This window comes from Talpa occidentalis, unplaced genomic scaffold (genome assembly GCF_014898055.3).
Source record: "Talpa occidentalis isolate TD23 unplaced genomic scaffold, MPIMG_talOcc4v2.1 talOcc4.2, whole genome shotgun sequence".
NCBI classification, from domain to species: domain Eukaryota; kingdom Metazoa; phylum Chordata; class Mammalia; order Eulipotyphla; family Talpidae; genus Talpa; species Talpa occidentalis.
Window position 1 is genome coordinate 50693902 of NW_023602073.1, and position 24703 is coordinate 50718604.

The 24703-nt window shown below is 49.4% G+C and overlaps 1 protein-coding gene and 1 long non-coding RNA gene across 3 annotated transcripts; both read right to left on the reverse strand.

The window, feature by feature from the left end:
• Positions 1-2469: 2469 nt before the first annotated feature.
• On the reverse strand, positions 2470-7283 carry LOC119252283 (butyrophilin subfamily 3 member A2-like). Its single transcript, XM_037519470.2, has 2 exons — positions 7195-7283; positions 2470-2825 (listed from the first exon to the last, which is right to left on the reverse strand). Exons 1-2 carry the CDS (start codon positions 7280-7282, stop codon positions 2470-2472), a joined length of 444 nt encoding a protein of 147 aa, XP_037375367.2. The 5' UTR covers position 7283.
• A 1778-nt stretch (positions 7284-9061) lies between these two features.
• On the reverse strand, positions 9062-13130 carry LOC119253252 (uncharacterized). Of its 2 annotated transcripts, none has more exons than XR_008553191.1 (4): positions 12958-13130; positions 12590-12663; positions 10154-10837; positions 9062-9358 (listed from the first exon to the last, which is right to left on the reverse strand). It is a non-coding gene; the product is annotated as an uncharacterized LOC119253252 (long non-coding RNA). The 2 variants fall into 2 exon arrangements; XR_005127019.2 differs by having other exon boundaries at positions 10682-10837; positions 12958-13129.
• Positions 13131-24703: the final 11573 nt, after the last annotated feature.

Consider the following 24703-nt stretch of genomic DNA (forward strand, 5'->3'; position numbering starts at 1 on the left):
AGTGCAACTTATCCTTCTAGTCCATTCTGTTCTGGGTGATTCAACAAGTCTCCCATCTGTCAACCCCAGTCTCCAAAGTCCTCTCACCCAGTCTCCCCTCATTCAGGACACTCCTGACCTCATCTTGAAACCACCTCCATCTTGGGTTGGTCACTTCCCTCTGAGGGTGGCTTGTTGTAACTTGGACCCCTGCTGAGCCCCTTTCCTGACTTTTCTCCCTGCACCTGCTCCCTGAAGGCAGCGCAGTCCCAGGGTCCAGTTCTTAAAGCCCCGTCTTATCTCACACCCTCTCCCAGGGCTTCTTCCCCCTCAGCTCCTGTGTCTCCTCATGCATCACTTTCAGATATCACCTCACCAGCCTCCTCATCTCCCTCCCTGATAGCCCCATCCCTGTGGGTTACATCTGCCAGGATTCCTCACATGCTCTTCACACCCTAAATTCTACACCTGAACTCATGCTGTTGTCTCATCTGAGGTAAATTAGCAAAAAAAAAAAAAAAAAAAGTTCCTAATTCTTCACCCTTTTTCATATCAGGCTCACACTCTGCCATGTATATTTTACTCTCACTCTGACTCTGGGATCAGTCATGTGACTTCATGTGTCTAAGGAGAGATCAGCTCATGCGACTCAGCAGAGGTTTAAAGTGCTGGCCCCTTGGGTCTTCCCTCTGCCATCTCCATAGAAGGACACTGTAGTTCAGGCAGAACAGGGTCTGCCACCAGCCTTTCCCCCTGAAGCTCCTCCCTCAGCCAGGATGGAACAGGTCACTCTCCCCAGCCAGGAGCCCATGACCATTCATGCTACAAGCCCAGCCAAGGTCCACTTGATGACATTTTCATCTGACCAAACAATGTAGGAGGAAGTTCAGTGGAGAGTAGTCAAGTCCATGCCAGGTTAGCTGAAGTCCCCTCCAGCCTATGAATACAAGTCCACTGAGGCCACTGAGAGATTTTGTCTGTGGTTCTTTGTTACACAGCAGCACTGTGGTGACAGGCAACTGATACACATTATTAATGCTCGTGACATTAAATATCACACAGACTCTGCAATCCCTTCTTCCACTTTAAATTCTGTGACCCAATTCTCCCCATTCAGTTGGGTTATTTCTGAACCTCACTGAGGGCACCTCCTGAGCATCCACCGCCACTGTGTGAACCAGCCCCCCTCTCCACCCCGTAACTGCAGCCACAACTCCAGATACTGTCCCCGCCCTTGTCCTCCCCACTGATGCCAGAGTCACATGCTAAGCCCTGCTGTGCTGAAAATCTCCAACAGCTCCACATGCAAATACCACAACATGCGCACCAGGACTCCTCATCTGTGACTCCTCCCCAGCCTCTTCTCTCTGCAGTGCTCACACTTTTATACCTGTGCCCCCAAGGCGCAGCACCCCAAACTAAAGAATCTAACTGCTGTTGCCCACAATCACCAGGCCCTGTGGACTCCACCTTCCCTTCTGCATCTGATCTGAGGGCTTTATAGAACCTATTAGATAAAATGACATCCCAGCTCAAATATCTACATCCTATGGAGGTTTTTACGATTACCTTTGGGAGCATTAATCAGCCACCCTTGACCTCTCTGACATGCGCTCACATTTTTTTATGAGAGTTTGTCACCTCACAACACCCTGCCCCTCACTCTCTCCTACCAGCCATGAGGACTCCATGTGAGCAGATCACACACCAAACACACGCTCCCCCCAGGTCATTCACACGGGCTGTGCCTACAAGTAGAAATTCCCTTCCCTGTGATGTACAACATGCCTGTAGCCAACATTGCTGTGTGACATGTAGGGAAGTTGTTAAAAGACAAACTCCAAAGAATTTTTTTTCACAATGAGGAAATTTTCCCTTTTGCTTCATTTTCTTTCTTTTTATGAAACCTATAATAGCTGACAGATGTGATTTAACCTATTGTGGCCATCACTTCACTGTATATATAAATCAGTCATTATGCTGTATGCCTCACATTACATATAATATATAGTAATTATCTGTCTATATACTGGGGAGAAAGGAACCCCCACACATCTGATATCTACTCAGCTGTATTCCCACTTCCCTGGAGTCTTTGCTCCTACGGCCCCAGCCTGAGCTACTGTTTATTACTGGAACCTCCCCTCAGCCCCAGCCCCACATTTCTCACCCAATTCCCTGCTCCATTTAGCTTCCTGTCCTCATCCCTTCTCACTTTGAAAGTCATTTATGCCCTAGTTATTTATTATGACTGTTCCCTCTCCCACTACAAATATAAACTCACAGAGTAAAGAACTTTATTAGATTTGCTTTTATATTTAAGAGTTTAGAATAGGGCCAGACATGTGGTAGGGACCCTGGATATTTACATTTCATAAAACATGAATGAATAAGCCTTTTCTTACTCATAAATAACATGAAAAACTAAATTGCATTGCCCTTATTTTCTCCCCAATTCCAGAACTCCAGGACTCTGAGATATTTAACATGTCACCAACCTGCCACCTGCAACTCCAAGCTGGCTTGCTCATGGAACACTCCGTTGCTGAAGAAGCAGGTGTACAGCCCATTGTCAGCAGCCTGGACCTCGTGGATGATCACAGCAGCTTTCCCCACACGGAGGAATTCCCCCACCAGTGAGGTCCGTCCTGCGTACTGGGCCATTAGCATCTCATGTCGTTCCTGTCCGTCTTGATAGGTGAACACTGACTCGAAGGTACTGGACCGGAACCACCTCAACTCCATTTTCTCTGCACTCATGACTGGGTCCAGGGAGCAGGGCAGTGTGGCATCTTCACCCAGCTCTGCCACAATGGGGCCTGGGGGGCCGAACACACGGAACCTCTCTGTGAACACAGACATGGGAGTTAGAAAGGCTGAGAGACACAGTCATATCAGGGAACACACACCATCACTGGGGGAGGCCCAGGAAGACTGAGGGAAGGTGTCTGATGAGCAGACAGCTGAAATGAAGGATTAGCAGTGACAATTCTGAATCTGGGAAAGATCTTCCAACCACAACTTGTGGTCCAGAAATAATGTTAAAGATGCTCCCTCACTCACTAGTGTACCTGATAGCAGGACCTTCCATAAAAAATGCTAACTCCCTGGTTCACACCTTGACCATCACTATCACCAGAAGGGCTTGTAATTGTAAAATGCCAGGACCCTACCTCAGGCCTGATGCAGCAGATTGGGATGTACCCAAGAATGTGCATTTCAAAAGAGTTCTTGGGGTACTAAGAAGGTGCCTGAGAAATCTGTTTCATTGCACAGAGGATCATCAATGCGAATGAGTGAACAGGGCAGCCAGAGAACACCAGGCTTGCGACAAAACTGGACACTCTCATACAGCAGTCACCAGGCAGATAGCACCAAAAGGGACACAGAGGAGAGTCATGCTTCACTGAGCAAGAGGTAGGCATAGAGAGACACCTGGAGGCTGTGGTCAGAATGGAGGAGGCTCAGCACATGCTGTGGTGGTCACTCAAACAGGCACGTGACCCTGGGCAGGGAGAGCTGACAGTGAGGGGTTCACAGCTCTGATGGGGGCTCCCAGCTAACAAGGTTCCCAGTGAAGAAACAAGGCACAGAGCTGGATGCACCCCCACTACTCTCTCAGGACTGGCCCTGCCCTCCTGAAGCTCAGGGACAGTGTGCACAGGGAGAGTCTCAGGGCTGAACTGAGAGAGGCTGGTGGCAGGGGAGCCACAAACATGAGCTCACGCGCCCCAGCCAGAGCACCCACCCTAGAGGCTGGATGACTGCAGGCCCCACAGTCTCTGACTCAGCATCTCAAGGATCAGGTCTCTAGTCCTGCATAAATTACAAGTCTTAAAAAAATAACATGGTCACCTGATGGAAAGCACAAGTAGTTGAACTCTCTAAGTTACCACTACAGATGCATTTTTTGAAAAATAGGAAATGTAAAGCAGCAAAATAAGCCTCAGAAACTTGAGATCTCAAGGGAACATGATATCACAAGATGAGACCAACTCTGCAATATGCAACTACAAAGATATGGATGATCGCATCTTACTATCAGGTAGAGTTCAAATTGCCATAATAAAGAGAGTCAAGGATCAAAGGAGCAAAGACTATGCATTGGAGCAAAGAAAGTTTGTTCAATAAATGGTGCTGGGAAAACTGGGTCGCTACATGCAAAAGAATGAAGCTTGACCACTACCTCACACCATACACAAAAATCAACTCAAAATGGATTGAAGAACTAGACATAAGACCTGAAACCATAAAATACATAGAAGGAAATAAAGGCGAAACACTATGTGATATGCACATCAAAGACATCTTTACAGACACATCACCCAAAGCAGTGATAGTGAAGGCAAAGATAAACAGCTGGGACTACATCAAATTAAAGAGCTTCTGCACAGCAAAAGAGACAATAACAAAAACAAAGAGAAACCCCACCAACTGGGAGAACATTTTTGCACATAACACTAATGATAAAGGACTGATGACAAAAATCTGCAAAGAGCTGATGAGACTCAACAACAACAAAGAAAATAACCCTGTCAAAAAATGGACAGAAGTGGGCCTCCCCGGTGGCGCAGCGGTTGAGCGCTGGGTTGCGAAGTTGCCCGCAACCTCTGCAGCACCAGTTCGATCACCGGCTGCTCCTCTGCCACTGGAGGAGGGTCCCACATGGCGCGCAGAACTCTCCTGCCACCCGCTGCTCCCCTCAGCAGTGTACTTCGGTCCTTCTGCCTGCTCTTCTCCCCACTCTGGCTCTGGTGAATTCTCTCACCCTCCCGTGCTTCTGACTGTACCCAGTGCATGTATAAACAAAACAAACAAACAAACAAATAAATAAAAAAATATGCCTCTATAAAAAAAAAAAATTAAAAAAAATGGGCAGAAGAGCTAAAAAGAAACTTCTCTGAAGAGGAAATGCAAATGGCCAACAGGCATATGAAAAAATATTCAAGATCACTTGTAATCAGGGAAATGCAAATCAAAACTACCATGAGATACCATCTTACACCAGTGAGAATGGCACATATTAAAAAAACTAGCAACAACAAATGTTGGCAAGGGTGTGGAGAAAAAGGAACTCTTCTGCACTGTTGGTGGGAGTGCAAACTGGTCCAACCACTATGGAGAGCTGTGTGGAGATTTCTTGACCTACTAAACATAGAGCTTCCATATGATCCAGCAATTCCACTCCTAGGTATTTACCCAAAGGACACAGAAACATCAACTCCAAAGAGCACCTGCACCCCTATGTTTACAGCAGCACTGTTTACAATAGCTAAGCTTTGAAAACAACCCAAATGCCCAAAAATAGATGACTGGATCAAGAAGATGTGGTACATATACACCATGGAATATTACTCAGCATTCAAAAAAGATAAACACATGCAATTTGCAGCAACATGGATGGCGCTGGAAGGGATCATGCTCAGCGAAATAAGCCAGAAAGAAAAAGAAAAATACCGGATGGTCTCACTCATAGCAGGAATCTAGAAAACTTAAATAAGGGACCAGGAAAATGAATAACTATAAGAAAGTGAAAATCAGAATCAACAAACAACTATGAACCAGAGACACTCTATGGGGGGTGGGGGGCGGGGAGGGGAGGGATTGGGGTCAAAATAAGGGGGTTGCAATTGTATGGGGAATATAAAAATAAAATTTATTTAAAAAAGAAAAAAGAAAGTCGGGCCTCCCTGGTGGCGCAGCGGTGGAGCGCTGGGTTGCGAAGCTGCCCGCAGCCCTGCGGCGCAGGTTCGATCCCTGGCTGCTTTCTGCCACCAGAGGAGGGTCCCACATGGCGCGCAGACCTCTCCTGCTGCCCGCTGCTCCCCTCAGCAGTGTACTTCGGTCCTTCTGCCTGCTCTGCTCCCCGCTCTGGCTCTGGTGAATTCTCTCACCCTCTCGTGCTTCTGACTGTCCCCAGTGCTTGTATAAATAAATAAATAAACAAACAAACAAATAAATCTTTAAAAAAAAAAGAAAAAAGAAAGTCAAGGAGATGGAGAAAACACAGAAAAGTGAATCAAAAAAGATAAAACAAAATTCAGAACAATAAATGAATGACTTGGAAAATAAAATCAGTGAAAAGAAAACAGAAATTGAAGCCTTAAATTAACATCATAGAGATGAGGACTATAAAAAGATCAGCAGAGAAGTTACTCACTCCTGGAGAAGCTATTGGAGTGGAATAGACCAAAGAGAAGATCAAATCAGTGACCCCACACTAATAAAGAATAATGGACTGAATTAGAAGAAAAAAGAGAAAAATTAAAAAAAAAACTGGAAGAACTAACCAACTCTATGAGGAAAGCAACAGAAGCATAGTGGATATTCCACCATTTGAAGAGAGAGACAGGAACAGAGATACATTGAAAGAAATAGAGCAAAATTGGGCCTCCCCGGTGGCGCAGCGGTTGAGCGCTGGGTTGCGAAACTGCGCGCGGCCTCTGCGGCGCCGGTTCGATCCCCGGCTGCTCCCCGGCCACCAGAGGAGGGTCCCACATGGCATGCAGACCTCTCCTGCCGCCCGCTGCTCCCCTCAGCAGTGTACTTCGGTCCTTCTGCCTGCTCTGCTCCCCGCTCTGGCTCTGGTGAATTCTCTCACCCTCCCGCGCTTCTGACTGTACCCAGTGCATGTGTAAACAAAACAAACAAACAAACCAGCAAACAAATAAATAAAGCATGCCTCTATAAAAAAAAAAAAAAAAAAAGAAATATTTAAGTAAAAAAAGAAATAGAGCAAAATTACGCAAACACAAACACACATAAAAATATAGTACTCAGATTTTTTTTAAAGATTTATGTTATTTATGTGTACATACAAGAGGTGGGATGTAAGCCCGAGGTGCGGGGGTGGAGGGTGAGAGGATTCACCAGAGACAGAGTGGGGAACAGAACAGGCAGACTGACTGAAATACACTGCTGAGTGGAGCAGCAGGTGATTCAGGAGAAGTCTGCTGAGCCAGGTGTGTAGATCCCTGTTACAGTGGCTGATGATAGCTTGATAATGCTGAGACTTAACCTCTTGCGCCACCAGGGAGGCCCACAGACTTTTTTTAAAAATAAGTTAAATCATGTCATTTAAAAAAATATGGATGGAACTTGAAGACATTTATTGCTAAGTCCAATTGACAAAGACAATTCCTAAAGGAGGAGCTCCCAGAGCCCCTGGGCCCCACCCACCAGAGGAAGACACAGGACAGGGAGGGACACACTCACCTTGGGACCCCCCGGGGGGCAGCTGGAGGAGGAGCAGCAGGGAGGGGAGGAGGCAGAGCACAGAGTTAGGGCAGGAGCAGGTCGCCATTTCCTCAGGGCTGGGGAGAGACAGGGCAGGTGGCAACCAGGCCCACACAGAGGAGCAGGGCAGCCAGGAGCTCTGGACTCAGGGGGGAGCAGAGCCCAGGGTCCTCACCAACAGGAGCGGGACCCTTTATTCCCTGACCAAGGAGGACAGACCTGGCTCTTTTTAGGGCTTCTGAGCCTCTGTGCTTCTAGAGACCATGAGGTTTATTGGAGAAAAACATCCTCCTTTCCCATTTCAACCTGAGAAACCCACACCCCAGACTCACTCCGCTCAGAACACCAGGCCCCTCCATTCCCAGCACCTGGGCCCGTCGTGCAAACTGCCCTCCCCTCCCCAACATCATACCCAGTGACTCCCCAGGACAGAGGCCCTCCCCAAACCCAGGCCCTCATGAAGGACAGGCCAGTGCTTGCTCTTGGTCCCGTCCCCCTCAGTGTGTGCAGGTGTCCTTGAGAAGCCTCAGGACACATGACACTGTCCCCAAGGAGTTGGAGTCCCCCCACAGGCCCCTGTCCTGCTCTGTCTGCTTGTTCAATTCACCTGAAGGTCAGTCCCTCCCCAGCCCTGACCTGCCTGGGCCAAGGACAAGGTCCTGCCCCAAACACAGCAGGAGCTGGGTCATATCCCTACTGAGGCCTTCATCCTTGCACTCTCTAACTCGGGGGGATTTCTGCTTCGAGAGGAGGGACCAGTGGACTAGAGCAGCAGAGAAGGGAAGATGAGTCCTGGTCAGAGAAAAAACCCACAAACCACCCACTGGCTGGGGTTCGGGGGGAGGCAGGCCATGGTGCAGGAGGGCAGATTCTGGAGCTGACTGTGACATCATCTCTGGACTTGGCCACTCTCTGTGTGACCATCTTCATCAAGTCTCTTAACCTTCTTGCCTAACATTCCCCACCAGAAAAATGGGAATAGTATCAGCATCTCCCAACCAAGGTTGGAATGAGAATTACATGGATTATGTTTAAAGAGTCACTACCTGTAACTCTAGAACAGGGTCCTGCCCCAGGAAATATTGCAGACACATTACTAAAATAAGTGAAGGACAACCTTTGATGAGGTTGTGCTGGGTCCTCTTAGAGCTGGACCATTTCCTCTGCCACCTCCCATCCTACCCAGCCCCACCACCTTCTCAACCCCTCCTAATGCCAGCTGCTCCCCGCTTTCTTCTTAAAATAAATGTCTTCAAAACTGACATACCTGCTTTGAAATGGCGGGGCTTCTAGGGCGTCCCTTTGAACTTGAGAAGTTTCAGTGTTACTCCAAATTTTCTTACAGAGTTAGCAACTGCTGTCAGCTGCTTAGGAGCCCTGCTGGGTGCCAAGGGGCCTCATGGCTCAGAGAAGATGGTTCCCAGGAGAGGAGACAGGCAGATTTGGCACTCTTTGAGGGGTCTCTGACTAGGGGTGGGATCCCTGGGATCCTCCTAATTTTCTCTTGAAAACCCAATCACCCTTCTCTGGCTCCTACACTATTTGAAGGTGAAAGCTGAAATGCAGACCCCACCCTGTAGACTCCACCCTGCCATCTGGACAGTGCACCCCCATTATCATCAGGGAAACAGCAGGATCAGAGGAGCCAGCAAAGGGGAGGGGCAGGCACCCTGATACCCCTGCAGGCACAGGGGAGGTGCCCGCTGTTGAGGACCTTCTGTGCTCCAGGCTGCTTGGCTCCCAGACTCAGAACTAGGGGTGAGTGTGGGGCCCTGTCAGTGTTGTAGAAATAAATTATGGCCTTTTACCCAAGCAGAGGGTAAGAAACAAGCAGTACTTCAGGAATGGTGAGGACAGGAGAAGCTTTAATGACTCATGCAAGAGGTCCCAGACCTGGGTAGCCCCGCAAGGTCTGAGCACCCATTTAAAGACCAAGGGTTCCTTTTATGCACCAATGTCTCCATGTCTGTTACAGGGATAGCATCATTTTTCAGCAGGCACAGCCATTTGCTGCAAAGTTCCCAGACAAGGGTGGCAAGGCAAGGCGGGAAAGATGCAGGCATTCGGGGATGGCCTTGGAGAGACAGACCAGCTGGTTGGCTGCCCAACCTGTAGTTAAGAGTGCTGAGGCCTGGCCATGAATCTGGAAAGGGAAAGAGATGTAAGCATACTTGATGATTATGCCTGTGTTGGAGTGTTCATTGCTCCTGGGCTGGCAGTTCTGCTGGAATCTTTATTATATTCATTTGCTCAATAATGTATTTTCTCATCATTCCCCCTTCATGCCCTTCTGAGTTATTTTTCTTATAGGGCATCACCTGTATACCTTTTTTAAGGGAACCCTGATTATTACCCAGCGGCCGTTATGAGGTGAGAGTCCTGGAACCCTGGGGAGGAGGAATCTTACTTGGTTGGCTGCTGCAGGGCCTCTTCTCTGACATACAAATACCTCCTTGGGCAGCAGTGAGCAGGTCTAGTCTTTGCCTGTCCTGGGGCACTACAGCTGTCAAGGAGTCACCTTGGCATGAAGGGCTAGGGTTGATCTAATGAGCACATTCAAATTTGACTTAAGTCAGCCACCAGCCCTTTATGATGGATTTGAGGCTCTCTTACCTCAGCAGCTCTGGATGCAGTCAGCAGGCCCCTGTGAGTGGGATGCTCAGGGTGGGGGACTCTTATTCTGGTGAGGGGATTTTAACCTTGAAAGTGTATCTCTTTAGTTAAAATAACCAAGTTAGGCATCAAATTTACAACACAGCATGATTGTTTGTGTTGGGTAACACAATGATATACTCCCTGAGCACAGGCAAGGTAAGGGCCATCTGTGGCACAGATCTTAGAAGTGGGAGTGAAAGGGTTTGTAGCATTTCCCACAGAGACACAGGACCTAGGATAAGATTTGAGGAGGAGTTAGGTGATACTTTTGGAGGGAACAGACCTGGGTCGAGTATGACTCCCGTATACTGGGCAGGACCTGGCCCTAAGAAAATCCAGCAATCTGAAGCAAGAGCCGCATTAGAGCAGTCGAGAGCCATTTGTGCACACTGATTATGTCTCATAGCTGGGACACAGGCATCTGTGGGGAGCGACCAGAAGAAGCCCAGGGTGTCAGAGACCAGAGATCTCCCTTGCTCTTTGTGGCCCTTCTGTCAGACTGGGTACAAACCCTGACTTCATTGCAGTTACTTGTGGTTTGGGAGGTAAGTCCTCACATACAGAAGGGAGGGCGAGGAGCAGGTGTAGGAAGATTCTGGCAAGCAGGCTCATTTTAGCAAACATTTGAAAACAATTATGTCCATACACAGTATCAGGTAACCTAAGGCAAGAGGAAGACGTGCCTCCCAATCCCAGGGGTCAGGGGCCACCGTGGCTAGGCCGACTGCAAAGGCAGTCACTACAGGAACAGAAAAAACAACAAACAAGAGGTCAAATGTGTAGAAGGTCCTCAAGCTTCTGCTGTGCGTACACCAACCAGCTTCCCGAGTGTGGCCGGAGCAGGGCTTGATGTCTAAGGCTGCCTGGTGGGTTGATCCATTTGTAGCCTCAAGAGAGGGAGATTCTTGGGATCAGGGGCTGTTGTCCATCCGCTGGCTGAAGTGTCCTTCCTCTGGTTTGTAGGCCCCTTTTTTTTAAAAACATAGTTTTTTGGGTTTGTTTTTTGTTTTTTATTTACTTATTCAAGCACTGGGTACAGTAGAAGCGTGGAAGGGTGAGAGAATTCATCAGAGTCAGAGCGGAGAGTAGAACAGGCAAACTGATGAAATACACTGAGAGGGGAGCAGCGGGTGCAGCAGGAGAGGTATACGAGCCATGTGGAACCCTCGCTGGCGTCGGGGGATCGAACCGGCGCTGCAGAGGGTGCAGGCAGCTTCGCAACCCAGAATTCAACAGTTGCGCCACGGGGGAGGCCGTGTAGGCCCCTTTCACTTCGAAGTGATGCACACAAGGGAGTAGAAACTGAGACATCTACTAAGGAAAAAAAAAGGGGAGATGGGCAAGGTCTACAAAGGGGAAGGTTAAGAGATCAGTACAGAGGGCCTCCCTGGTGGTGCAAGGGGTTAAGACGCAAACCTATGAAGCTACCCACAGTCACTGCAGCACAAGTTCAATCCCCCACCAGGGAGATACCCACATGGCACAGCAGACCTCTCCTGGCTCCCCCGCTGCTCCCCTCAGCAGTGTATTTCGTCAGTCTGGCTGTTCTACTCCCCACTCTGTCTCTGGTGAATTGTCTCACCCCCCTCCACACCACTGGCTTGTACCCCAGTTCTTGTATGCATAAATAAACAAATCTTTAAAAAAGAGAGAGAGAGAGATCAGCACAGAGACGGGTAGGCGCCAGCTGGTTCTGCTGTTTAACCCCCTTCTTCTCCTTGGACATCATTTCCCCCTTCGATGCCCTTGTGGATTTCTCACAGGGCAGCACCTGTATCAAACAAGGGGGATTGGGAGAAATACAGGAAAGACAAACTTGTTAAGACAAACAAGTTTGCTTTTTTTTCAAATAAACACATTTAATTGTACAATAGAATTATTAACTGCCAACATTATAAATTTAAAACATGTATGCTTTAATTAAACCATTGCATTTTGAACTAATTTGTTTACCAAAAATTTCAGATCGCGATCTCAAAATTTGTTTTTTTCTATTAGAATTTAATATAGGCGCCATTTGTAATAATTTTAACACAGCAACCTCCAGAGACAAAAGACGCAAAGGCAAAGACACAGACACAGAGATCTCTTCCATTTAGAATTCTGGCCATTTGCACTAATTTTTAGAGAGAGTTATTTTACCAAAATTTCTGACAACACTGACAATTATTAATTTATTTTTAAATATTTTTTAACTCCCTCCTTCAGAGAGGAAAACATTTCTCAAGTTATATTTGTAAGACAGTCCCTTAGGTTTTAAAGAAAGTGGGGCAGAAAATTCCCTATGAGTTTCCTTTTTTTTTTTTTTAAGCACGGTCTCCAGGACCCTCTGTTTGCTCCAATTCCCTCCCATTTATTTGATGTTGCAGCGAGGGAAGGGGGAGCACACAGATGCTTTCCTGGCCGTCCCCCTCTCAGAGATTTTGACAAGTCCAGACATTAGAGGAACATTGAGCTATATGAGTTGTGGACAGAACCACAGGCAAAGCCCAATGTGTCTCCGCAGCTGCAGCTGTGGACATTTCACACACACACACCACTCTCTTTCTCTCACACACACACATCCCGAAGGTTATAACCATCCCATCCCTGCCTTTATGGGAGCTCCAAGTTCCCGACCAAAACGTCATGAGACCCTCGAGGTCTCCCCAAGAGGTGATCAGCCTCTCCTTCCAGCACTCTGGGCAGGCCACATGGGAGCCAAAGTCCAGGGACCTACCTGATCCAACCTCGGGCACAAAGTCCTGCCTCACTCAGTCCTTTGGAAGTCTGGCCAGGAAGGCATCATGGGGGCTGGGCAGGAGCAACCAAGTCAGAGACCAGCCTAAGGTCCTCAGCGGAGTGAGCTTCCCCTCCAGTGGCTCTCCCTCCCCCCGCACACTATGTGTCCTCTTAAGCCAATGGCTCAATAATATATTTTCCCATCATCAGGACTGACACTCTCCCCAAGTAGGGCTCTGCCTGTGCCCAATGTTGATCACCCCAGTGACCTCATGGCAGAGGTCACCTCACATGGCAGGGCCAGTGAGGAGCCCCCAGGGAGGCTGATCTCTTCTCCTCAGAGCAGCTGACCCAGGAGATCCTCACCCTGGACCCCAGGAGTCAGCACTGGGCACCAAGAGCTGCCAGGACCTGGTCCTGCCAACACTGTGTGGACGGGTCCTGCAGCTCGTTCAGATGTTAATGTCACCTGAGACCTGGTCACAGTGACCAGATCCTGTCCCTCCAGGATACAGGGTTACCAGGAAGTCCTAGTTCTATGTCTCCAAGGAAACCGAGGGGGGGCCTGGGCCTCCCCTCACCCCTCACTTCCTGTGGTTTCCCCTCCTCAGTGAAGGTGAGTTTCCCCTCCACAGGTGCCCACCCAGTTATCTCTGCCACAAACTCCAGGGTCATCTTCACGATCCACCCCCCCCACCCAGTCTTCTTCCAATGCACCCAAATGTTCAATTCATGTCCATGACCAGCACCTATTCCACATCACCCTCCTTTCTCACTTGGCCCAAGGGTCACACCACTCCACCTCCAGCCTCACCTCTCCCAGTCCATTTCCTTCCAAGACCATGATCCTGTTCAGTCAGCTCATGTCAACTCCCTGTCTCATCCCTCAGGGGATCCCTCTGCTTAATGGAGGGGCTCCCAGGTCTCCCCATTCCTCTCTGACCCCCTCCCATTGCTCTCCCAGGGGCCCCCTCTGGCTCAGGTGACTCCTCCAATTCAGGGAGCTCTCTCAGCCTCAGGCCTCCTCACAGTCCCTGATGCTCCTGCTGCGTCTGCTCCCCAAGCCCTCACCTTTCTGGCCTCCCCTGAAGTGACCAGCTCAGAGAAGCCTCTGCCAACCTCCTGATCCCACTTGTGCACCCCACACCTGCTTATTGGGCTTGGGGTCCTGTCCTCCACCCCAGCCCGGACGTGTATCATCTGGGAACCATGTGGGATCCCAGGAGTTGGCCCTGTGAGTCCTACTCTGTGTCCAGCAGTGAGGGGCCTCACCAGCCTCAGCTGAGCTTGTCTGCAGAGGAGACACTGTTGCTGACCCTCGGCCCCTCAGCCTTGTCCACTCAGAAAACCCCTTGGTCCACTGAGAACACGAGACGTCACCTCTGACCTGAGCACCATCCTCTGATAGACACAGTGTCCACCATGCTCCCCTGTCTGCTATTCTATCCACCCAAATACAACTGGGTCACTAATCACATCTCACTGAGCTGGAATCATTCAGGGCAGCACCTGTGTCTGCCCCCAGATTCTCCCAAGGCTCAGTCCCCAGAGTCACTACCTGGTTACCGAGGCCCTCACCACACTCCTGCCGGGTTGTGGACTTCACAGCACGTTCTACACACCAGGGACCCGACTCCTCACAGAGCCACAGCCTCACAGCAGCAGGACTGTCCCTGCCAGGGCTCATTCTCCTTCTCTTGAGGGGCCTCCCATGTCTGTCTTCATGGCCAGACTGACTGACCCTGATGCCAGAAATACTTGGTTTCTGCCTGAAGTCTTATCTGACATATTAAAACTCAAGATTTCTGTATATTCTTGAACATATCCCACTTTGCCATCCTTAAAATTTCATTTATGAGGGCTTCCCCGGTGGCGCAGCGGTTGAGCGCTGGGTTGCGAAGCTGCCCGCAGCCTCTGCAGCGCCGGTTCGATCCCCGGCTGCTCCCCAGCCACCGGAGGAGGGTCCCGCATGGCATGCAGACCTCTCCTGCCGCCCGCTGCTCCCCTCTGCAGTGTGCTTCGGTCCTTCTGCCTGCTCTGCACCCTGCTCTGGCTCTGGTGAATTCTCTCACCCTCCCACACTTCTGACTGTACCCAGTGCTTGCGTAATAAATAAATCTTAAAAAAAAAAAAATAAAGATACTATTGAGATAAAAAAAAAAATTTCATTTATGATCATCTTGACTTAGAGTCCATCTTGGAATCTCCAGCTGAATTTGAAAATAAATATAGAGACAAGGAATAATTCTCTCTTCCATATTTAGCCCCTCAAACATCACCAATCCCTCTCCAGTAGGGACAATTCTCAAGGCCTAAAGGCATTAAGAGTATTTGGTGAAGAATCAGATGGGACAAAAGCACTGTACTGAGCACCTAAGTGCCAGGAGCTGGGCTGCACAGACAGAGATGAAGGCGCCTGAGTCCTGCCCTCTGTGTAGGGACATGATCCAGGACCTTCCTGGGGGGAGGGGCTGCAACTACAGGATGTGCCCCACCCCCACCCCAGCTCTCAGCCCAGTCCCCACCTCCACACCCCTCAGGGGGAGGGGAATAGGAAGGGGACCTCCAAATGCCCAGGAGGACACACCCAGAAACCTCATCTCCCCCTGAATGCTGCCCTTGGGTCCATGTTGGGAGGGGAGAGGAGGAGGGACAGAGCACAGGGCATGTGTCCCTGAACAACACTGGGGGACACAGGACACCCTGCAGGAAGGACAAACACCCCCCTCACTGCCTCTCCAGCTCCTCAAGGCCTGTTCCTGCTGCTTTGTCAAAAGTCACTGGGGGTAACTCACTGAACTGTCTTGCTCAAAAATAAATTGTCCCATGGCTGATGGGTTAATAATTTACTCTTTTTTAAGAGACATATGATACCGCTAATCTTTTAATTGCTTCAAGCGCTTTGAAGTTCTTTCTGGTAAATACCTAAATTAGCCAAAAGACAATGGCAAATGTTTAAAGAATAATGATTTTAAAATCAACTTTTGGTTGGAAGGACTAAACCCCCTTTCTTTAACATTAAAGCTTAATTTCTCTGGACATTGTTAAAATTAAAGGTTCACAGGGTTATTTTCTCTTGGAGCAAAAAGTTTACAGTCATTTTTCAGACTTCGTAGTTTCAGGTTGGTTGGAGTAGGGTGCTTCCCCAGAAGGAATTGAAAAGTAAAAGAAAGACACACACATGCACACACACACACAGAGACGGCTATAATTGCTACTTTAAATTTCCCTCCTTGTGCCTCCCTGGTGGTGCAGGGGGTTAAGACACAATCTGTGAAGCTATCCGCAGCCTTTGCATCACGAGTTTGATCCCTGGCCTAGGAATATCCAAATGGCAAAGCAGACCTCTCCTATCTCACCTGCAGCTCCCCTCAGCAGTGTATTTCAGTCAATCTGCCTGTTCTGCTCCCCACTATGTCTCTGGTAAACCCTCTCACACACCACCTGCATCTCTGGCCTGTTCCCAAGTTCTTGTATGCATAAATCAACCTTTGGAAAAAAAAAAAAAATTAAGATCCCAGCTCCAAACCCCCACCCCTGAGGGTCTCTGAAGCAGCAGGTCCCAGAGGGAAGCAGGGCCATCCTGCAGCTCCTGCCTTGGCGCACTGGACAGAGAGGCTACTTGGTGGGGGAGGAACCCAGGGGCCAATAAAAACGCCCCTAGGCTGGTCTCCAGGTTCCATGAGGCTCTGCTGCCCCCTCGTGGCAAGTTCAGGGTGGACACTGAGAGGGAAAGGATGATTCAGATGTCATCCTTGGAAATTTGGACAGAAGAGCAGGAACCACACACACACACACACAGTCCATGCAGAATTCTAGATACAAAGAACAGGCAAAACAAATCTGTGGTGATGGAAATCAATGGTCCCCAGGCAGGCTGGGAGGGTCCTGGGGTGGTGAGAAGTAATTCACCTGCTTATTCACTCACTGGAGACTGAGCTCTTCTTTGTGTTCATTTTCAACAATAAAAACCGAATTCCCACAGGGCAGCAGGGGACACAGTCAGCATCTCTGTCCAGCCAAGCTTCACCTCTGGGTCTGTCCCTCATGAGCCCCAATCTCACAGCTGCATTGAGCCCTGAGGGGGGTGGGGGAGGGCGTCACCCCTTTCATGGAACACAACACACACACACACACACACACACACACCCCTGCACCCTGAAACCAGAAGCATTTCTCCTTAACCTGTCCCTCCCTTTTTACCAGGGATCCCCTACTGGAAGGTTTAGGACTCAATTCTGACACTCACCTGTCAGTGAGTATTTATTGACAACCTGCCATATGCATCTTGAGGAAAGATAAATATGTCTTGCCCAAGTGAGGCTTAGCGCCATAGTCTGTCATCTGACAGGACACAGGGTGAGCTGGAGAACATCACAGAGCAAGTGACCAGAACCTCTGTCACACCCAAGGGGTGTGACACACCCAGGAGGGAGGGAGCAGAGGCTGCTTCTGACAATGACAGAGGTGCAATGACAGAGGTGCTGAGAATTAGCTCCAGCTCCAGCCCTGACTCCCCAGGGGAACCCACACTCCCTGGAACAAGCTGCACCTGCTGCTCAGCTCCTGCCCTGAGAGCCTCTTCCTGCTGAGGAGACCCTGACACAGCAAGGGCCTGGGGCTCAGAGCCCGAGGGGGGTGCTCAAGGCTGAACCCCAGGGAGGGAGGGGAGCCCACAGCTCCCCCAGTGTCTTCTGAGAGAGCCCAGTCCTGAGTGAGGAGAGTGTCCCCCATGGAGACCCTGTCTTGCCCAGCCCAGTGAGGCAGAGGGAGGAGAAGAAGGGGAGAGGGGTGTCAGGGGGAAGCAGGTTCCCCTGAGCTGCTCCCTGCAGCCTTGTGAGGAGGGGCTGTGTCTGTGGGGGGGCAGCTGAGGGGGCACTGGGGCAAAGTCATGGCCCAGCCACTGTGGGGCCTGCAGAACCAGGGATCCCCATCTCCACTGCTGGCTGGGTCTCCAGGGACAGGCAGAGCTCCTTGGCTTGGGGGGTGGGGGCTCCCAGGAGCTGAGGTGTGGGTTCTCTACCAGGGACACCCCTCCAGGGACACCCGCATGCACTTCTGTATCCACCTCCCCAGAGACCACAGGAGAAATGGCCTCCACTGTCCCTCCTGTTCACAGTCAGGAGGTAGAGCATTTTAAAGAACTCATAAGAAATGTCAAGGGGAACAAATGAAATGAGGCTTAACCAAGGTTCCAGAGCATGAGGCTCTGGCTCTGTGTCCACATTACACTGAAAACCAGGGGCAGCTCCCTGGCTGAGCAGCCCCTTAGCTGGGGGACCCAGCCTCAGATCACACTAGCCCCTCCTGTTCCCCACTCTCCCTCCATGTGCCCCCAGGCTCCTCCCAGGGCCCTGGCTCACAGGGCAGTGTCCTGCCCTGCTCCACTTCCCACCCCCTGCCTGCCCAGGGAGACTCACCCCCCTCCCTGACCCTCTCCCCTCACCTTGTCTACCAGCCCCCCTGCACAGCTCTCAGGCATAGCTCCTCCCTCACTGTTCCCCAAGACACCAGCTTCTGTGGGAGAGAAGCAGCCTCTCTTTCCCTTGACCAGCTCCCCCAAGTCTTTTTCCTGCCAGTCAGTTCTCTGGGATCCTCCTCCAGCTGCTCCTGCATCAGGGCTAACACAGGCGACCCAACTGGCTCCAGAACCTTCTGGTTCACACCCACAGGTTCAAGTGGCCCCTGGCCTCCTCACCATCTCCCCTTTATCCCTCCTCCTCTGAGGTGACCCCTCCCTTGACTAAAATGCAGGAGGGCAGAGGAGAGATCCCAATACTGATACAGACTGTTCCTTGCCCCCCCTCAAGGGGACCTGGCCCTGCAAGGTGAGGCCTCCAGCCCTGGGGCTGCTCTCAGCAGGGCACACTCCTCCCCTGGGGCATGGAGACCACTGGCTTCCCAGGTCAGCTGGTCAGAGGCAGGATTCCAAACTTGGGGTTCATGTCTCTGGGGCACCTGAGAGGATGATGTCAGGGGGCACAGGGATCATCTTCCTGATCAACACAAGATATGACAGATCCCTCCAGGTGCATGGGAAAGGCCACATGACTGTCAAAGCTGGAGAATTGGAGAAAGGAAGAGATGAAATGGGGAGGTCAGAAGATGGGCTCCGTGGGAGTATCAGGCAGGAGCACCCCAAGGCTGAGGGAGTCATGTCTGCTCTGCCTGAGATCACAGTGATGGCATGGTTCCCGCAGAGCTGGGAGAGGATTGGGGTCCCCATGAGAGGAATCAGAAACCATATAGGGAGGAGGATCCTGAGGACACTCTGAATCTCATGAATCCCCCCCTGGCATGCCCACTTAGGGGTTCCTCCCCTCTGGATGAAGATCTCACCTCCTCAGATGACTCTCCCTGAGCCCAGAGAGAGAGAGAAGAGAGGAGGGAGATGGGGTGGGAACAGTTTACAGAGGACAAGGGGATAAGCCCCTCCCAGGACTCTAGGGACATGGACTCTGGGGCTCAGCTGGGGGTGGACAAGCTCCTGAGGTGAGAAGGACCATGAGTGTCAGATGAGCAGCTTCAGTCTAGACCTAGGGTCTGCCTTGGCCTGTCTGGGGCCTGGTGTCTCCTCCTCTCCTCAGGCTGCTCCTCAGGTCTGCAGGGGGAGGTGCTGAGCTGTGTGATATCTGAATTTCAGTTTCTCATTTTTGTGTTCAAAGCGGGGCATTTTTAATGCATTTACTTTATAATTACTAGCACAAAAGTTTTCTACTATAATCAATACAAAGTTTCCTGTATAAAAATCTGTCTTAAAATAAGTAATCTTGTGTAATTATTAGGAAATCATAAACATGACTCTCAAACAAATATATAAACAATTAATATTATTATTAATAACAGTACTGGTATTATTGCAACATGCTACAAAGAGGATTTTTTTAAAAAGATTTATGTATTTATTTATTTATTTATTCAAGAACCGCGGTAAAGGCCAGATACACGGGAGGGCGAGAGGATTCACCAGAAACAGAGCAGTTTGCAGAACAGGCAGACTGATGAAATACGCTGCTGAGGGGAGCAGCGGGCGAGACAGAAGTCTGCCTCACCATATGGACCCTCGCCGGCCAGCAGGGATCGAACCACGCTGAAGCAGCTGCAGACAGCTTCACAGCATGGTGGTCAACCGCCTGTACCATCAGGGGAGGCCCTACAAAGAGGATTTTGAGGAATAGATCCTTTATTGTCCAGCGTGAAAGCAACTTAAAATAAAATATTCTAAGAAAGAACAAAACTTGTACTATCTATGGATAAAAAAATTATAGTCTTTGGAATTCTCTTTTTTGCTTTACAGACAGCATGTGACTTCACAGCAAACACATCCTTTACTAATGATAAAAACCCAAATCAAACCTTATACATTTTCAAAATAGTTCCATAAGTATGAATCTAATTACAAAATCTCTGCAAAGCCCCATTATATCAAAAGACATGACACACACCTCACATATTTATCAGTTTTTAACAGTTTTTCAGAACAATAGAAGGAAAAATTTCATGGATAGTAGCTGAGCATACTTCCTAAAAATGACAAATATCCCATCACGGGATCCAGAACAAAAGCAGCTCAACCAGGAGAGATGCATGTCCTCAGCTGTGACTGGAGTGTCCCCGCAAGGGCTCATCCTGACACTGTGCAGGTGGCAAAGGGACACGCTCCTGGATTCCAGCTCCAGGTCACACAGGAGGGTGAATGGGGGATGTGGGCCAGGAAGCAATGAATGGGTGATGGGCACAGTATATATACCTTTGACTACTCAGCTCCCAACACACATGATTCACACACATTTGAACAACCACACAACACAATTGTATGTTTTTTAACTATCAAGAGAAGCTTTCTTTACACATCTCTAAAACAGACATCACTAATCTTTGTACCTATATTACTTATTTCTCAAGTTCAGTCACAAGTCAATTGTTCATGTTATCTAAAACATACATCATAAATGTAAGGTATTCTTCAGCACCTGGATTCCTCAGCCAAGCTCAAGTTGGATAAACTCCAGGTAATTTAAGACGTGAATTCATGGCTCATTCCCTTCCTTGTCCAAACAGTAGAAAAACCCCTTGAAATATTTTCTTTATGAAAAGAAAAGTGATCTCCCATGGTAACACTCTTCCTCCCCCAAACAGGTTCAAGTCAGTCAATTTCACCATCTGTGGCCTCAGCACGAGGCTGACCTGACTGTTCTCACAGCTACAGCAGTAAATGGGTGATGAGAGAGTCCACACATTCAACTCCACACTCACAATGTATACACGGCTTATTTTTAAATATCAAGAGAAAGCATCTTTTACGAGTGAAGAAGTGTTCGCCTTCCCCCAAAATGAGGGCACAGACAGCCCCAATTTTTGTATCTAACATGCCATATTAGGGATTTCTCAAATTTGCTCACAATATCTTTATCTATTCTGTTTTTTTTTTTTTTGAAGATTTATTTATGCAGACAAGAACTGGGGTACAGGCCAGAGGTGCGAGGTGTGAGAGGATTCACCAGAGACAGAGTGGGGAACAGAACAGGTAGATTAACTGATATATACTGCTGAGGGGAGCTGTGGGCAAGACAGGGTAAGTCTGCTGTGCCATGCAGGTAGCTCCCAGGTTTGTGATAGTAGTTGTGCTGCAGTGGCTGCAGATAGCTTCACAGTGCTGTGCGTAAGCCCTTGTGCCACGATGGTGGTCTCTTTATTCTGTTATCCAAAACTATGTTATAAACATAAACTATATCAACTTGTATAAAAGCCCAAGGGAAGAAGACAAATAAAGACAATGGGTAATAAATACAAATTAACATACACAAGAGAAATTGTTAAAACATCGTGTGCCATTTCCCCAAATATTACAATCTCTATATAGTCACGCAGCATTATGACATGTGACTATCCCCCATGTTTCCTTCTCTGTCTTCTCCTCCCACCAGAACCACATCAGTGTCCCCTCGGAGAGGGATCACACCTTCCTTCCTGCATGTCTGGGGCTCAGGATCCTGCTTCCTCTGGCAGCAGTGGTTCCTATGACTGAGTCAGCACAGGGGTCTGCAAGTTCCAGCTCCCCAAGTCAGCCCGAGTCTCAAAGTCTCTTTTTCACTCTCATATTAATTCAGGAAGCTGTTCTCTCCTTCCCAAATGGTGTTGACACAACAGAGGAACAAGATCCTTCTCCTGAGGTCACCAAATTAACACACCACAAGTTTATCACTGGTCATAGAAATTCATCAGGTTTGATAAAATTAACTGTATTTCATCCATTCCAGAGTAGGAAGCAGATAACAGAATATTAGGCTCCACTAAAAGTCCATTGTCTGCCATTTCCCCAAATATTTTGGAGGCAGAAGGCTTCTGGTTAGATAGTCTAGACCCCTAAAAATAGATCTGGGGACTCTCCATCAGGTTCTAGGTTCCTCCAAACAAAGTCAGGTTGGATAAAGTAAACTCCAATTAATGTAGGAGAATCATTCAGAGCGCATCCCCTTTCTTGTCCTAACAGCATAAAATCCCTAGTAAATATTTTCTTCACCAAATAAAAATTTTTTCCTATGGAAAAATTAGTTCTACCCTAAACGGGTTCAAAGTTATGTCTGATCACGAGGCCTGACCTGACTGTTCTCTCAGCCACGGCCCAGGAATCTGCACCCAGAGCAGGAGGACGAGAATCCAGCATCCGGGACTCACTCAGAGATTTGTCCACAGGAACCTGCAGCCCCAAGAAGAGCCCAGGGCAGGGCTGGGCAGGGAGGGGCCTTATGGGAACACAGTCTCAGGGGTACAAGGGAGGAGGGGGCCTTCAGGCCCTGGGGGAGCCCCATCCACACCAGAGCCTGAGGGGATCCCCTCCCCTGGGGCACTCACAGGCTCTCCCAGAGAAGGAGGATTGTTCATGGGCACAGAGGGCTTCTGGGGACGAGCCTCCAGGGGGCAGAGGGTCAGGGACATTTCTCCTAAATAACAGAGTATGGGAGAAGAGTCCCTGAGGACTCAGGAGGGAAGGAGAAGATGTGGGAGCCATCAGTCATGTCATAGAAGGAGACGTCCCCGTGAGCATAGTCCAGGAAAACCCCCACCCTATGGGGAACCTGCCTAAGGGGTAGTGGAGTATCAGGGTCAGTATAGGCTTGGGGAAGGTTATTGTACCGGCCAAAAGCCCATTTCCCGTTCAGTGGGGACGGAACACCATATCTATTTTTCTCATCTTTCCTCCAGACCCCCAGCCCCCACTCAGTTCTGTCTGCATTCCTGACCTCTACCTCCCAGTAACAATGCCCTGATGTGATGCCCTCAAGACCTAAAAAACTGTATCCATTTTCTGTTCCATTGTGATGACAGATCAGACTCTTCTTATCACAAGAGAGGACAATTACACGCTTGCTAGGACCTGGATCCAGAGTGACAGGCCCTGCAGAGAGAGAACCCATACGCCAGCCTGAAATAACAAGGGCACACACCTCCTTACCCCAGATGCTCAGCTTCATGGGGAGAGGGATATGTTCCCTGAAATGAGAGCCTGGTGACCCCAGCCCACAGCCCCCAAGCAAGAGAAGGAGCCACAAGATTATTGGGGGTCAAATATGACACAGGATCCCTGGGGACCCGTCTGGACCCCTAGGACTAAGGAGCCCCTTCAGCACCCATGAGCAGTCACCCCCTCCCAACACAGCTGTGTGTCATCACAGCTGCACCCACCCCACCCCCACGGAGGGTGCAGAGTCTGTGCCCACACAGAGAACAGAAGGAAAGGCCAGAAGCTGAGCAGCCCCAGAGAGAACAGAGTCACTCACAGGCCCCGAACTGCTCCTCCCGCCAATCTGCAAGAGACACACATGTCACGTGAGGGACTCTAGATACTCACACATCAGGGCCCATGCCTAGTTTTCTACAAGACAGTGACACAGAGTTCATGGAGGAAAATATTTGGATATTTGGTTGATGCATTTAACTTTTAGAGTCATACACACACACACACACACACACACATACACACAGTTGTTACGAGGCAAATTTCCCACGGTTTAAGACTCAGGGGTGAGAAAGCTTAATACTCAGGGGTGAGAGGCTGGACACCCACTGAACAGAAAGATCTTTACCCAGATATGAACATCAAATTATACTTTTCAGCCACCAGCCACAGGCCCACCTAAAAACTAGGTTTTCTTGAACAGGTTCTATGGAGATGAAACGCCCAGGATTGCGTGTGCTTATGAAGAACTAACAGACCTGGGCATGCTGCTTCTCTCTGAGCCACAGGGCTTAGAGCTACAACCAGCCCAGGCCTGTGTGTGGCCCGATGCTCCTGCCTCCTGGGGCAGAAAAGGCCTGCGGAAGCCTGGAGACATGGGAGCTGGTGGGCAGAGCTTTTCCCTCTGATTGTGAATAAATCTGTTTGTCAAACAAGGGGAGAGAGACAGACAGAAAGAAAGAATGACACAACGTGACTGAGCTGCGTGTAGAGGTGACTGACATGAGTGAGGAGACTCAGGACACTCAGTAGAGGGCCCTGCCTACTCAGGAGAGGGTGGAGAGGGTTCCAGGGGGAGAGAGATGTGCACAGCAGGGAACATGGACACACACATAGAGGATCAAACACTAGTGACAACTTTCCACAGTTTCATGTGTGGTGGAGACAAAACCATCCCTGTAGACGGAGAAGAACACAAACACATTGGATTGACACACTGTTTCCTTCAAGAGGAGCCCAGAAAGATGGAAGCTTCATTGTAAAACCTCTCTGTATAAGCAGAATAATGATTTCAAAGATGTCCATGTCCTCATCCCATGAACCTGTAAACATGTGTCCTTGACAGAGGAAAGAGAAACCTGCAGGTGGGACAGAGAAGGGAACTGGAAACAGAGATGTTACTGAGGATCATCAGGGGGAACCAATCACATGAGCCTGAACAGCCGTGACCCTGCACCTGTGCTCAGAGACAGTCACATGGTGACGGCAGCAGGGCCATAAAGAGGCTGCACAGCAGGCTGTGTGCACAGAGTATGGGGTTCCCCAGTCAATGCAGGGGGCCCTAAATCCTGGGAGAGGAAGGGGCTCCTGGAAGGAAGGAGCTGCCAGACCCTGGAGCTAGTGCCAGGACGTGGTCTCAGGTGTCTGCCCTGC